Genomic DNA, 16448 nt, shown 5'->3' on the forward strand with positions numbered 1-16448 from the left:
CGCTAATCCTCACAGTGGCGACAAATGGACAAGACCTCAGGGCGCTGTTGTCTCGTATATTTGTTGTCCCTGTGTATTTTTCCGGTAAACTCTTCCAATCATGGCATGCCAAGTAGGCCAATTCGCTACGCTAACTACTTCCGTGTAATGCATTTTATTGAATTTTTTCCACTTTACGTGACTAGCTGGAAAATATTTTGAGCAATCTCATTCCATACTAAGGACGCCTCTGACAAGGGTTGATCGAAAATGATCCTTCGCCGCCTGAAAAACAACCATTTATTGCCCCTCCTTCTCTCACACTGTGATAAAAAGAAAATGTTGGAGTTTTCTTTGTGGCTAACAGTTGTTTATAGGTCTATTGACTTTCAAACATACAGATGAGCTTCGGTCACAATGTTGATACTAACGTCTGGAGCATCATTCTTTTACACTGATTTATTTGCAGTGGGTTTGTTCAAAGCAATACGTAGCGTAACAGCCAGGGATCATCGAATGCCGGTAAATACAACTGCTCTGACATTGTAGCCAAGAACTGACGCCACCAACTTTGGAACAAGGCGGGATCGTTTGCGCTTTCTGTGTGTAGTTCATGGAGGTCACGAACTAATTCGGTTAGGAGAATCGGCATGTAAAATATCGGTTCTTTTAGCGGGACTAGTAAGAAGGAACTTGCGAATGCGATGTTTACCAACTTTCGAATATCGGACCCCTCTTCCAGCGCGAAGCGCGTACTCACTCTTGGCACTGCTTCTGGCAGTCGTCGACCAGAGAGGCAGTATCATCGGATGCCTTAAGATACTCCATATGGTCGCAAAATATATTCGACCTGAATGGACCGGGGCAAAGGCAGTTCACTCGAATGCTGTGACGGTTCCAGTAGAGATCGCACTGCAAGGGAGCAATGGAAATTCGTGGTTACCGTCTAAGAGGCCGCGCTCTTTCGTCGAACGTACGTCGAGCGTTACGTCGAAATTAAGTGTCTCTTTAGAGCATGGGTCGGCAATCAGCGGCGGCCAACAGGGCAATATTATTCGGCCTCTGGCACGATATCAAAACCCAACCCTCTGTCCTTGTCACTCCTTCACTTAATTGGTCGACATGGTAGTTTTTACCTGAAATAGGGTTTGACAGGTACAAAAAGAGCTTCGAGTTGGAATTGTCTCCCATCTTCCCCCTAATCCGGATAAGGTCTCTACTTCCTTTCTTTGCACAGGTCCAAAAAAAAAGGAGTTAAAACTTCAAATAAAAAAAAAAAACTGGCGCAGCTTGCAATGTTGGTGCAAGGCTGGAGAAACGGCAGAGCTGGCGGCCCCTCTCCCTTCGTCTGAGACCCGGCTGTTGCAGCTCACGTAGATTTACGAACCTGTAGCTGAACGTTCTCCAAGACTGGCAGGACGGCATAGTTTCGTCCGCAGGCTTCCACATCTCTCCCAAAGTGCACCGCGTTAGCATACGCTAGAACCTCCGCCAACCGGCTTCGCGAGCTCGGCGTCTGTTGCTGGAGCTTTTCCGTGGTTCCCACTTCAGGCGCAAACGCACGTGAACTATTTAGTTGGTATTTTTTTGCAATCTCCTCACATGGCGCATGCTTGGACGACGCCGGCCGCTCGTCACGAAGTGCATCTCACGTGCGCTCTGTATTTTGTCTTGCTATTTTTCGCGACCGCTTTTTGTGAACTACACCGGACCAAGCTCAAGCTGAAACAGCTCTTCTGGTAAAACTTCCTAATTTGCAGAACCACTGCAAAAAATGATTCAAGTACAACAACCAGAACGTTTCGCCGTGGGCCTAAAAATATATCTAAAGTAATGAAAAATAAACAAGCTGAATGGGCCCTCTTTAGCATAGGTAAGGAAACACTCAAACAAGCAGAACAGTACATCTACATTGGCCAGATGGTCAGCACTGATCCAAACTACGAGAAAGATATCAGGCGCAGAATAGGAATGGGCTGGTGTTCATTCGGCAGGCACTAACAAATAATGGAGAGTAAGCTATCTTAATTTCAATATAATAGCATAGAACCAACGCGTGCTGCTGATAATGACGTATGGAACGGAAACATGGCGCCTGACACAACAAATGGGAAGCAAACATAGGTCGGCGGAGTGGGCCCTGGAGCGAATAATGAGGCGAACTGACAACTCGAAGGAGAAGGACACCAAAGGAGATCTTTCCGGGTGTGCTTGCGAAGAACGTGCATTGTATGCCCCCTTTGTATATTTACCCCTTGTCTAATGCTGCGATTTAAAGCCCCGTCATGCGCCAACTCGCAGAAACCATTACACTGCTGAAGACCTCCAGCAACCCTTCCAAAAATCAACTATTTTATCTCTAATTAGTGGAACATTATTACACCATTCTTCTGCCTGTTCTTGCGTATGTGCTGAAAGGTTTAACAAAATGTAATTTAACAAAAGGAATAGAAGAAGAAAAAACTCTCGCAATCCACCAGCCGCAAGATATTTTTTCGTTCTTTATATGCGAGCAAAAATACCTAGATTGTTATTGAAACTGCATATACTACACAGATTTATCTTAATCACACTGTATTTGACAGGGTGTGGCCCTTCATTGGCCAGCAAATTAATTCCATCAAACGCGGGACAAGTCACCAAATATGAAGCCAAGCGACTGACTGTTTAAATGTTGCTCCTCTTACATACAAGAACTGCTAAAAAACTGAGCAACCAAACAGATCGATCAGTCTTTGTATCCAGGGTAAGAATTGGTGCAATCAGTTGGGAACTACAGAGTGAGAGACATTTAAAGAAGCAGTATTACCCCGAAACTTCTTGTCATTCCGAGTACCGCATGCTTCGAGGCTGTGTAGGCCGGAGCTGTATGAAGGGGAGTGATTGCTAGAAGAGATGCGATGGTAAAGCCACTGTTTTATTCTCCACGTTCATTCAGACAGCGTTTGTGCGCGCCCGGGGTCATTACGCGACACTCATTTGTACTGGCAGCTCCTACAACACGGCAACAGGTACGACAAAAATTCTCAGATAGCCTAGACCACCTCACAAACCTCCAGGTTCCTGGCAGGCCGTGAATTCTACTAAGCACAGTTATTTCAGACACATGGTAACTGGTAACAAGATAAATGACAGACATTTAAAGTGCACCCAAATCTGCGAATATAGACACACAATGGATCCTACCCAGACAACACACGCACATTCCCACTATTTGAATGTCCCAATATTATCGTATGATACATCCCACTTCTTGTCACTCCTATCACGCGAGCGGTCAGTTTAAAAGGCTTTTTAAAAAATTGAGGAAGACTGGACTTGAAGCTATGAAGATGGCTGTCCCCTATTTCTAGCTCTTTCTGATTTGGAAAGCGTACGCAGAATACACATTCATACTGGGGATCGAAACATATTAGTATGAAGCTTCATCGGGAGCCTTAATTTTTCACTGTCCTTGCGGAAGCTAAGCTGCCAATTTCACACATTTGGCACACCCGGTACATATTTTGTCTACCTGGAAAATAACCTAAACTAATATTACACGCAGCTGTATTTCTAAAAATATTTTCTTTCGTGGAACTAAATTGAAGGTTCAGGTATATCAGAAATAACAGCAGGGGTGCCACGTAGTGGAACAGCGACTGTCAAAGGTTAGGAATCTGGGAATGCCTTTTAAAGGGTTAATAAACAGCACTGCCTGTTCAAACAGTGCTAGTTACGTACGTATCGTTTTTGAACGTACTGGCGCAAGAAACATCACTGGTTTATAGGGAATTTTTATAACCTTGGATACTAAAATACACCATGTTCACGTCCAATAAAGGGTCATATAAACCTTTAAGCCTGAATGTTTATTCGACAGAATACTTATAGGCTACTACAATTAAGAAAGCCTGACGACGCAATGAATGTATTCGTCAGTTTTATTCCCTGTAGCTACAACCTATCCAAAGCATCAAAAGCCTTCTTCAAATTGGGTATTTCTACATTCAGTACATTTTCGCGCCTTAAATTGTTATACAAGTATATTTTTCTACTTAAAGTTTAATACTTGTTGCGCCCTTCTAAACACTGATCAAATTTGGCTTCTCATCTCTAATCAGCCAGCCATTGCTCCTCAATACTTCCGAAAAGTTGGTCAAGTGGAGATATACGGGATACAAAAAATTATTGGCATCGATGTGCACTTGGAGAAATTAAAAACGGCATTACCTGCATTCGAAGCCAAGTTTATCACGTGACCCCCGTTATAGCCATGCGCTTTGCTCATATACTTGAAAGCAAGCTGGATGCTTTTGAAGACAGCCACCTGTCGGGCAATGAACACCACCATCAATCAGCTGTATTTCTTCTCTGTGTAAGTGTATGAGAAAACCTATTGCAAAAAATTCGGTGTAGTAATCCTGGAACATGCTCATATGAAACATAACTTTAAACAGCCTGGGCTTGTACTCGCCTACTGAAAGCGTGCCGTGTTACCGTGATGTTGGAGTGAGTCTCAGTAGGCGCCGGGTGAAATATGCTTAATACATGTTTCTGCACCAGCCAACCAAATGTTAAGTAGGTTGCTTTCTCGAAAAGCCAACACGTCGATGTTTGTTATTCACTGTTATACATTTCATAAGTCTTGCCTCCCGGACCACAAATCTCTCCACATTCTCAACAAATCTCAAAATGGCGCGTTATTGTGTGCTTGATCGGGTAATGACACCTTTGTAGTTAGCTTATCGCGGAAAGCATGCATGAAAAACGTTGTTTTACAAATTCCAAGGTGAAGGATGTTCGAATAACGAGAAGATAAAAGCTAATGACCGCAATGTTTCAGATATGAACAAACTTATAATAAGACAAATAGGTGTTTGTGTATGTCTTGTTTAAGCAGCTGCTTATGTCTTCACCCTTGACTTCCTGGGTCTATGGGGAAGATGGTTCAGTTTGGACAACGCCAGTTTGTGATTTTCAGGTGTCCAGGGGTACCTCCATTTGGCGTGTCCTTCTTTGGCTTTGGGTCGGCCTGAGTATACAAGGGACGCATGTGGAGTGGAAGTCGCGCAGTTGAAAGAAGGTACTGTGTTCCGCTGAACTCTTAACGTCATAAACCACAGTGTGCACAATTTGGAAAGGAGAGAAGTGGGAGCTGTATACGCTTCGAATAAAATAACTGAATTGGTTTTATTAAAGATGGAAGAATTTAGATAAAGCTCTGTGTAGGGGGTGGTAAGACTGTTTTGGGCGGTGAGGTTTTGCGCCCCAGCGTTCCAGTAGCGGGCCGAAGATCTTGTGTGAAGGCTGTGTCACCCGAATCGCAGGGTAGGGGTGTCTATTTCTTTTAGGAAGATGATATCCGAAATGGTAGCGTATTATACATCCCCGATTTCCATTTTGTTATTGCAAAATTTCCACACAGGTAGTTAAGGCCGGAGAATTATACGTTGTCGCTGGAAAGGCGACGGGTAGGTCGACTGGATGAGTCATATTGTTTGGGTGAAATTTGGTTTCTTGGAATACGAGACAGGAGAGGATGAGTTCACAACTCTTCGTTTTCATCCTCAGTATTTGGGATGCAAGCACTGAAGACTCCCTTAAGCACCATGTTACACTGAGATACAAAAGTAGGCAGTGACATCATGCCAATTCTTTTAAGGAAAGGTGGTATATGTCTAGAGTTACTCTAGGTTGTGAATGCAACTGGTGCACTCTTTTTCCTTTGGCACTCCTTGCCCTAAGTTGTCCTTGCGCCATTAAAATCTAAATATCACCAGTATTGCTGCACTCTTTTAATATATGAAACAAAGGTGCTTATAAAAGCGTATCGCTTCACATCTGTACTGTCTGTTTACCCCCTAGCCCACGTAATCGCCACCATTTCATAAAATATTACATACGTTTACCCATATAAATTGCAGGGGCATCACCGTACATCCAAATATAAACTACTAGTTACAAGTTAACCTGCTAAGTGCTTGTTTCACATCTGTGTAACACTTTTTGAAAAAGGAAAACATGAACCTTGGTAGCTTTAGGTCACACAACATTAGTATCGTCATTGTTGTATAACTTTGCTATTTCACCATAACAAATGGTAGGTGACAACGATGTCATTGCCCCTTTGTTAATTTTGTTACACTACTTACCGTGTTCACTGCAAAAACCTCCGCCGAATCAGGATTCAGCATGATCCCTGCATTGTTGACAACAATGTCCAGCCCTCCAAAGACAGACAAGGTAGATCTAAGGCATTCTGAGAAACGTACGGAGGCAGAAAATAAAATAAATATTAAAAGCCCTGCAAAAACCATGAATTTTACTCCAGATGCTAACCCCAATTTGTCCTTTCGCAAGGACTCAATCAACGTAAATTAACTGTATGGTCTTTCACGTAAACCAACCCGTTTTACCCCCGTGGTTACAGTGGCCCGCCGGTAGTCTACGGCACGGGCAAGCACACTAGTGTGGTGCCACAGAAAAACAGGCGCTGCCCCAAAATTATGCCGGCAGGTGAGTGGCAGTACAACATGCCTCAAGGATCAAAAGCGTGCCATGAGGGTTTCATCCATCGTTTATGTCTGTAGAATGCGCAGGGCGTGACGGTGTGCAGCCGCCATATTTTAACATGCGTTGGTTGGCTAGAGTTTCTCAAATTTTCGACACAAATATTTCTTTACGGAGACGAAAATCAAAATACAACTGCGCTGTGTTTTAATGTTGTGTCATCATGAACCGACGGTGGGGCTGGAGCCGGAATTTAAACGGAAGAAACACGTTGATTGTAGGGTTTTAACGCGCTGACGCAACGCAGGCAATGAGGCGCGCCGTATTCAGGCGCACCGGATTAATTTTAGCCACTTGGGGATCTTTAACGTGTGGCTAAACCTCGTTCACACGGGTGTTTTTGCTTTTCGCCTCCACCAGAAAAGCGGCCACCGCAGCCGGCAATCGAACCCGCGACCTCGTGCTCAGCAGCACAACGCCTTAGCCACTTTCAAAATTTAACTGCGCGAGAGACGGATACAAGAAAGGACACGTACGAGTGCAGGCACGAAACTGCACATCCTGCGCTCGTCTGTGTCCTTTCTTGTATCCGTCTTTCGCGCAGTTAAGTTTTGAATATGAACCCCTTCCAACTCACCCAGCTGTGTCTCAGCCTTAGCCACTGAGCCACCGCGGCGGGTGGAAGAAACATGTACTGATGTCCCCGGGTTGTATGAAATAAATCTATTGCCGATGAGAAAAATTTTATTTGGTTTTATGAACTCCTCTTGTTATCTTCACAGGTATTTGACATTATCGCATGACGTAGTAGTGCGAAAAGCCTGTTTACAATCTGTTTTGGACTTAAAGGCCATCAATGTTCAGTAAACTAATAAGCCAATCGTGAAAAAAACAAATACCCACCTTCGAGCTCCGATTCGTTTCTAACGTCGCATTTGAAGAAGCGTGAGCGAGAAGGCTCATACAGAGTCTACAGCTCTGCCAAAGTTTTTACACCAAGTTCTTCGTTAAAGTCCAGCAGAGAAACCTGCAAAAATGACGGATGCTTGAAACTGTGCATCCTGATTGCTAAGATGTAGCATTTGGGACTTTCGTCTGTCTATCCTAACGATTTACTCAACCTTCTGTTTACAAAAAAATCTTTTGACTTCACCTGAGTTGCGTTTTTGGAGTATTTCGTACATGAGGCTCATGCTTCCAGGCTAGTTGTGTTGGCAACTTCAAACTTTATGAAGATACCGAAATATGAGTTACAACATTAGTATCGCAAAGCATTTATTTGAACATATACAATGATGCCAGTGTCATTTTACCGAACGGAATGTGGCCGAGTCAAGCCGCAGACTGGCTGTGTCGTATCCCTTAAGAACCACATGAAAGGTACGAGTCTGTTTGGTATATCTTGGAACTACTGAAGACACATGAGCGGTGAGGTATAGCGAGGGCGATTTTGTTGCGTCCTTAGCTGCAAGAATCATTCTGCACGTTGTATATGGCGGCAGCACATGCCTTTAGATCCGTAGCATCGAGTAGATGCTGTTACCTCCCTCTTTTCGTGGTTGCTACAAACTTTGACAGGGATTGAATAAAATATTTAAAATATTCCGCCACAAACAGGTTTATGCCATGAGAAGTGAGAATTAAAAATCACGAATCTTTTGAGCACCAACAGCTAAGAATTTCTATCAAATATATAGTCACATTACAGTTTTGCTTATATGCTGTGGAGCGTGTTGTGGAAGTCGGTGCTGACGTGAAAGGTTTTTTACAGCGGTACATGGCGCGAAAACAGTCCTATATTTTATATAACTCGCCCCGCTGCTCGGATATCAAAATCGGTTTATATTTACAGACTATACGTAGAAAAATAAAGTCGGCCTTGTCATTTCATTTTATTCTCTTCAACAATCACTATCTAAAACACCGGAAGTGGCCGCTCACTTAATGTAGTCAGGCAAGATGTTTCCTAAGATGAGACCTCTGTATTATTTATCCAATTTTTTTGCCACAGCATTCTAGCATTTTTCTGCGGGTGCTGTCAAGAATAGAGCCCACAAAGCGCCAATAAAGAGCGATGGGCATTTCGGGAACTATTCGTTGTCCCAGCAAAGGTTCAGCATGGTCGTCCAAAATTGTTTTGAAGGGAAACAAAACAATCGCAAACTTTACGTTGTTTATTATGGTTCATAGCTTCCACTACTTATATTTTACTTCGCTCTGAATCAAAGACGATAGCGTCATGCAATCTGACACAGCATCATTTACGGGTGCATAACAAACTAAGTTGTGTTACATTACCTGTCTCTCACCTTGCACTGCTCAAATTCCTAGCGTCGAGGAAATGTAACTCAAGGCAGGACTTAGCCATATAACGCAGCGTACTAATATTCAATGCACTTTAAAAATAAGGAGCGTATCTCATTTTTCAGAGGGTGGATGAGGAAGCAGGCGAGCTCCCTGTTCGCGACACATGAAAGCAAACACGTTCAGAAGCGCACCAAAAATTGTACTGTTTAGAGCTCTGTTCGTGAGACGGAACTACTTTTCAACGCGAAACCTAAATGTATTGCGAACAAAAACATGGTTCAAAAAAACGAAGTTGGGAACACATACCATACATCCCTTATCCAGCAGAAGTTTGGAAATTTCCTTTCCAAGGCCAGTTGCAGCTCCGGTTACCAGGCACACCTTCCCAGCTAAGTCCTTCATGGTCGTGCTGTTTAGCCCACTAGCCGGAGCTCCCGGGGCGTATTCCTTCCACTGGCTGCTATGGGCTTGCAAAATGTAAAAGGAATACGGCAAACTGAGCTAACAATGGCTGTAGCTCAGAGGTGATAACACCACGAGATCCCATCCGCCCAGCGTACACAACGCAAAGAAGCATAAACAAGAGACGAAGGCATTGTGAGACTCGATAAAATATCGCGTACCGCGAAGGCGTTGAAAGCTTGATAAGATTAGGACGGCTGCAAAAATAGCTTGGAAAGGACCACACACTCAGCATACTCCTGTGTTGTGAAGCTCTGGTAAACCTCGAACAACAAGAGAAATGATGAGAACTTCTGTGTCGAGTAAACGTTCTTAACCACGAGTTTGAATCCAATTCAAGGAATTGGAGCAGCAAATATAACAGAACGCAATGAGATTTAAAGCAAAAAGAGCTCCCTATAACCTGCAAGTGTTTCTATGTTCGTTTGGTCAGTAAAATGCTTTTGACGGGACTAGGCACGCGTGTGTCTTCTAAAGTTTCTGTAATTCCAGACTGGGTGAAATTATTTATATAATTGTGCGTGCTCTCTACAAATATTCCGCATCTTCTGCAATCGTTCACTCCCTCTTTCAGGAGAGTATTTCTGTTGGCCGTTGGGTTGGATGGTAATATGCTCTAAGGAATGCCCTATGCACACTCAGAATTGAGACGGTCTTGGAGTGACTAGCTTCCAGTCCCCGCATTCGAACTTTTCTTTTTTCGCTGGGAGCCCCCCTCATTCCCATTTTTTCAGCGATGATGACCTCACGATTGTTTCTCTAAACAAAAACTTTGTTAGCTCCACGCTGGACATCATAGCTTCGGACGGGCGGGCTAATGAAATGTGACTGAACATTGCGAAGTGATCGTTGTTGCACCTTGCTGATGCACCGTAGCGACACACCCACGGTCTACAGTTGCCACGGAGGTCAAAATTGCTGATGTATGTTTTTCTCCTCATGGTTCCTCACCCGGTAATTGGCATGCACTGACAATAAATCTTTATTGAAATATCCGGGATTACAAAACAATTAACTGCCCAGTGACCACCGCGGTATGAACTCAGAGTCACTGCCATTCAAGTTAATGTTCTGTATCTTCATTGTCATGAGTATGTCTAGGCTGACGAAATGGCGGCCAGTGCGGAGCGCATTTGGTGTTCTTTTCTCTAAGGCCTCAAGACTGACAGAAAACAGATCCACAGTGGATGTAATGGTGACCTAGGGATGCCTTGGCCTCACAGACCTTTTTGTGGTATGAACAACACTACGATTCAGACAAACGCGAGCTGCACTGGACTCCAATATCAGTATGAACAGCAATTTCGCAACGTCCTTCTGCAGCTCCCCATCTAAGGTTTTGCTTTCTTGTGGGGTGAGCCATTGCTCTTCTATTAGGGCGCGGTTAATGCTCTCGGGAAAATCCAAGCAGCAACCTGAATGTTATGGACGTTACGGGAACGGCAGTAAAGGAACTTCTCGATATGCTCACCTTTATTTTCCCTCCATCTTGTTGCATAATTTCCTATCTTTTGAGCGTCCTTATTGAAACCAACTTCATCGCATCTTTATCTATGCTACCTTGCCGCATTTCAGTGGCTCTACGTTTGCGGGAACACCTTTATTCTCAAACAGTTCACTAGCCTTGGATTGGCCGGTAGCGTATAGCCATTTGTTCTCCCGTGCTCTCCGGTCTGCCGAGCGTCTCAATTACAAATGCCCCAGTTGCCACTCCCTTTTCTCAAAATTGGCAATCTTTTATCAGCTCCAGGCAGCCCGTTTCCCTTCAACGTCTCTTAGCTAAAAGCGATAACCCATTCGTTTTCTTTTTCGTAAAACGCTCCCACCAAGTCTCACTGGCCCGCTGTGCTGCTTCTTACTCTCACATACAGGCAGGCCACCACAGGGTTCTTCCAAAATTGTGGAAAGAGGTTTGGGCGGAGGCAGAAGTAGGATGACCCCCGAGGACACAAAATCCCGTGGAAAGATCCTGTCAACAATTTGTCACATCTGAGCAGACTGGAGCGGCATAACGGTTAGTTTTGGATGCATCTGTTTTATCCATGTTCTCTGACACCACCACATCACTCGTACATGTGTGTCACAGTCCCATTTCTCGTCGATTCGAAATTGAGGCCATTATTTACAGCCACTCACGCGAGTGCGTCGTCTACCCGATTGAAAGGGAAGAACATTGTATAGAGTTCCTCCCGCATCTCATGTATAGGCCGTATTCACTGAAAAGTTTAGCTGTCAATTTCTTCGCTTGGCAACGCTGGAAACGGCTGCGGACATGGCCGATGCGCCACGGACATGGCGCGGCTTGTGCCCCTGCTCCCGCACGTCGAAGAAAAACAAAACACCGGCGTACATCATCTCCTCCGTTTCAACCCGATACTCAAAGGTGGTGTCAACAGAGGTGTTATTAATCGCACTCACATTGGACTCGAGGCATTACTATGCGTTCGGTGGGGTAGAGTTTGGAGCGTCGAACACAAATCACGTGCTTAGCATGGACAGGTACCGCCATCCCGTGGACCCCGACGCAACCAGTAACGGCGCACTCACATGGTTGCCTCCATGCGTGCCTCGCCAGTGAATAAGCATTGAACGACTCTGATATAACATCAAAGGGAGGTATAGTTCGTCTACTCTCGTCATTGCCTCGTAGCTGCCGTATTAGGATAGCGCCAGGAAGTCACTTTCTGGTTTCATTGCAAATCTCGTGGCAAATTGAAAAGCGAAATATAACGTGCCGCTGAAAGAACGATGACGCTCAGGCGGAGTAGACAACGCTACAAAAGCCACGCAGTTGCGAAGCCCATGCAAGTCACATATACAGAAGTACCTTGACTTTCGCTGCCGGTCGCTGCAGGCTTGGTCGCTGCTGTGATTCTGTTCAGGCTTTTTAGTTCCCCTCGACTATTGTTTTCGCCAACCCACGCCCTATATTTGCAGGTTCGGCCTAGTTCCAACATGCTGCATGGGCCGTTTGCCACCTGTGTTCTAAAAAACTGGTGCATACCTCCCAGAGGTTGAAATCAAAGCAAAGCGAAGCTTTGGAAACACGCTACTCGCCTTGCAAGGCCACCACGCCTTGTTGTTCCACTTGTCGCTTGGGGTCGTAGTGCTCACCAAGTGGCTCGTCTGTCATGGCCGCCACGTGTTGCTCCGCTTGTTCTTTGTCAGTGTAGTGCAGTCTACACAATTCGTTTTTCATGGCCGTCACGCGTGGCCGAATTGCCTCCATCCTTCGAGCTAGTATACATTCGCGGCACGCTCTACATTTCGCGACGCTTATTTCAGGTCTTGGTGCCCTCGATGCTAAGTAGCACTCGCATGCTTTGCATGCTCATTCTGCATGCGCGGCCAGCAGTATTTTGAGACGCCAGCTCTAAGCTCACAGCTGATGTTACACGCCCAAACTTTGAAACACCAGCCGTGATGCGAGGAACCGAGCGCCAGCTGGCGGAGCTCTAAGCACTCAAGCCCATGCGAGCAAGACCACACCCGCACGCGGAAAGAAAAAAGGAGAAGCCAAGAAAGCTTTGCCTTAAAAGGGATCATGCCCTTCGTAGAGTTGTGCACCCGCCTTGCTGGGGCACAACTTTGCATTCCTGCAGACTTGTGCGCTGGAGTCAGGTAACCTCAACAAGAGCAGATGCTCTATTATGAAGGGAAAGGGCGTTACCCTACTTCAAGGGCAATATTTGGGAAAGCCTATTGTCAATTCCCAATCATGATCCACTAACGCCGTACTTTCTGCCGTAGGCAAGTGTGGTAATGCTAAAGCATCACACTTGCAATATAGTGTGCTAAACCCGTATTTCCTGCGTTAGAAACGTGTGGTAATGCGTCGACATTACACCATTGTTTGGGCGTGACAGTTTACCATGCTAAAACAAACCTATCAAGAAATATTGTGGAGCTACACAGACGACTAGAGGTTACGCATTGCATGCTATAGGGGCGTCATCGTTCAATTTAAGTTTTTGGGTGACTCCGAACGCCCGAAACGAGCTTTGAAATATGCGCTTCCGAAGCACTCTGAATTGTTCTAATTGCTTCATTTGGAATACTGCCGTTGCGGAAACGCACGGTAAAGGAGACATTCGAAGCAACGGTATAACAAAATTTGTGCTTGGAGTCCACTTTTTGTAGGGAAATTGATATCGCCCGCAGTTTAAGGTGCTCATGGTAGCAGAGAATGCGTAGATAGGGTGAACGCCGATAATCTGAACTCATTTAGTTGACGTACAGCCGCATGCTCTGTTATCGGGATTAAGCCGTTTCTTGTATATCTGAAAGAAGCAGATCGCAGTTAAACGAAAGGGCTAGGGTGGTGCCGAAAGTCTAGATACGTCGAGCAATCATCATAGCATCCTGCCCTCACTTTGCTTGACGCCACTAATTGGGGTAAACGGCAAAAATAAATATTTTGCTTTATTAAGTGGATAATGCTAAAGTTCGGAAAAATAAGTGTTGCTGTACCGTAAGTTAAGATGATATAAGATATTACACAAGTTAGAAGGCATAGTTCTTGTTTTTTGAATTACGGGTTTGGTGGAGGTTGGTCGCTCTTTTGTTTTAACATACTATAATTTGCTGAGTCAGGCCGAAAGCACAATCGCGGTAATTGCATGAACACTTTTATTGCGGAACAAAAAACAACTGCAGTGCCGGGAAACGTGTGACACGAGCCACTTCCAGTATAGGATAGCATACACGCCGGAGGCCCCATTTACGCAGTGGGACGAGTGGGATACTCGAAATATTTCAGTCCAATTTTTGGCAGGCACATCAGTGCAGCTCCATTAGGCTCCTCCTCCAGAAGTTTCAGCACCCCTTGGGCCGCCTGGCGAGTCCTGTAATATAAATTCATGGAAACGCTAAATTGTAAGAAAGGATTCTTTTGGCTTAAGTAAATGTTCTGTCAAACACGCGTGTGAGTGTTCAGTGGATGCTGTCCTACACACGCACACTTATCTGTGGACAACATATTACATAAATGTCAGCCCGTAACCAGCACATAAAAGAAAGAGAATTAGTTTCGAGGCTCAAATAAGTGAATTCTTTTGAAGCAGATTTGAAGCTAGTAGCGTTCGACGTCATAAATTTTCTCTAAAATGTACATTTCGAAAGGGCGTATTCTGAGCAGCACTGAATGGTGTCAGGGACTTTTGGCTCAGATAACTGCTGTGTCTGTATTCGTTTCATGTGCTCCGTACTCAGTATGTAAACGTTTCATGATGTAACGGCGCCAATTCTAAGGTGTACATGTTGCTTGGTTTCCCATTGTATTAAATCTATGTAACGTCGAGAAAATAGGCGAAGTGTACTAAAGACGACGATGTACTTTTGAGTTGCTCTTCCACAGAAAGACCTAATGCGAAACGTTTACGGACAATGCCCTTTTTGTGCTTGGCTGCAACGTGTTCACGTACTTGAAAATGTTGGTGGGAAAAATTACATCACAGTTTTCCTGCAACCTGATGCTTAACACTGTTTAGCAGCCAAAGTAATCGTTATTTTGAGAGTTTCTAGGTCTTACATATGTGAAAATAAAAAGGGCTGTTTATGTCTTCGTTCATTAGGAGTAAAATTCCACCATAGCGATTGAGTTCGTGCAACCACATTATGAGGGAGCAGTACATGGTCCTCTATTTCAAATAATCAATCGTACTGCTTCTGTCCCCGCATATACTAAGCTGAGGCGTCACAAAGCAGAGAACGATGCTGACGTAAAAGATGTGGTAATAGTCTTTGCCCCGCTGATTGATCTCGATCTTGAAAAATGAGTGAATAAGTGGCGTCATTGGGGCTATCAGTAAGGCATCACAAAAACCTATAGCGCGGCATAAATTTACTTCGGGCGCCATACAAGATCTCTAAAACAGGGCAACTGTGATGGGAATGATGTTTGTAACACAAACACATCTTTCTATTGCCATGAAAACGCATAAAAATTACGGACAAAAATTAGAGAAAATAAAAAAAAACAGGAAGGAAGTAATAGCTGTTACGTTATTTAGTTCTGCCTACAGTCTAAAGCGCAGTTGGGCCAACGTTAATAACTCTATTTGTGGCATGAGCGCAATATCCACTTAAAATTGCACGTCTGTATCCTTAGCGTTATCTGCCGTAGTATTGTTAAAAAACCGGCCATGTGTTTCATACGTTGTATACGCAATACCAGATAGATTCGTCGGAAATAATTTCTGTGCACTAAGCGTGAAATTACATAGCGTTTAGTCAGAACGCTACGCCCTTGCCTTATCGAGCGATGACATGAAACAACAAGGCGAATTAATGAAAATGTAGGAAGTCACGAATAAGAGCCTGCGTCATTGAAATTTATTCTTTTCTTTCCAGGGATGAGTTCCCCCATGCTGATTTACAGTGGTCCAGTTTTCACCTGAAACTTCTAACCGGCTTTCCCTTCCTAAAGCTGTTAGGCTCAATGTATAGAGGTGATGCCAGTGATTATACCGATAAAGCAACCATACCACGCAAACAAATTCGCGTTTCCTTTGAGACGTACAACACGGTGATGAAGTTGTAAATGCAACAACTTCGTCTAGCCTGTCTTCCTAGACGCAAGGAAATTACGGGCGCGTATTTGGGGTGCTAAAATAATGATGTTTTTCTGCAAGCTTTGCCATAAATGGTTTCAACAATGGCCTAAGTCTACCGTTACACAAGACACGGAAGTTCGCTGTTTCAGGAAAGATCGATGCCAGCTCGAACAGAAAACTGCGGATCACCAAAGCGACGAACTACATACCAAAAGCAGCAGAACGTACAGTTCACTTGCCTTGTGACAATCGGCCAGCGTGATGACTAAAACAAACTTAACAGATCGCCTACATACTGTGATGCGGCACGCCGAGCCAACCGGTTTGATCGATCACAACCAAGAGATCGTGGCAAAAGAGTGACGGTCCACTAGGACAGGAAGAGGGAAACTTGGCATAGCCCCTTGGCACTTAGCTCTTCTAATTTGTCACTCGGTCGTTACAATGATTGTTTAGAATTGTCGTTTATATATTAGTCCACCGCCTGACCGGTCTAAATAGGATTAGAAGCACTTCGGTAGTGGTAGTGGGGCAAACAAGCTGCTCCAGAGCTGAATCAAGCAAGTATAAGACTTATTCAAAGCAATGCTTTATGTACTTGCCGGAACATCACCAACATTTGTGATGGTGGCTTGTGGGAAACGTTCATCTTTT

General features: G+C 44.5%; 1 protein-coding gene across 1 annotated transcript in view; it reads right to left on the reverse strand.

The window, feature by feature from the left end:
• LOC144141597 (15-hydroxyprostaglandin dehydrogenase [NAD(+)]-like) overlaps positions 1–12181 on the reverse strand; it is a 28088-nt gene extending 15907 nt beyond the window's left edge. The window contains exons 1-7 of the mRNA XM_077673139.1: positions 12068–12181; positions 9085–9245; positions 7375–7498; positions 6114–6220; positions 4192–4288; positions 2789–2865; positions 740–891 (exon numbers count right to left, since the gene is read on the reverse strand). Coding sequence (XP_077529265.1) covers positions 740–891; positions 2789–2865; positions 4192–4288; positions 6114–6155 — 368 coding nt within the window. The 5' untranslated portion in view covers positions 6156–6220; positions 7375–7498; positions 9085–9245; positions 12068–12181. The remainder of the gene's footprint in view (positions 1–739; positions 892–2788; positions 2866–4191; positions 4289–6113; positions 6221–7374; positions 7499–9084; positions 9246–12067) is intronic.
• Positions 12182–16448: the final 4267 nt, after the last annotated feature.

This window comes from Haemaphysalis longicornis, unplaced genomic scaffold (genome assembly GCF_048455015.1).
Source record: "Haemaphysalis longicornis isolate Haplotype H1 unplaced genomic scaffold, Haemaphysalis longicornis Haplotype H1 scaffold_6, whole genome shotgun sequence".
Taxonomy (NCBI): domain Eukaryota; kingdom Metazoa; phylum Arthropoda; class Arachnida; order Ixodida; family Ixodidae; genus Haemaphysalis; species Haemaphysalis longicornis.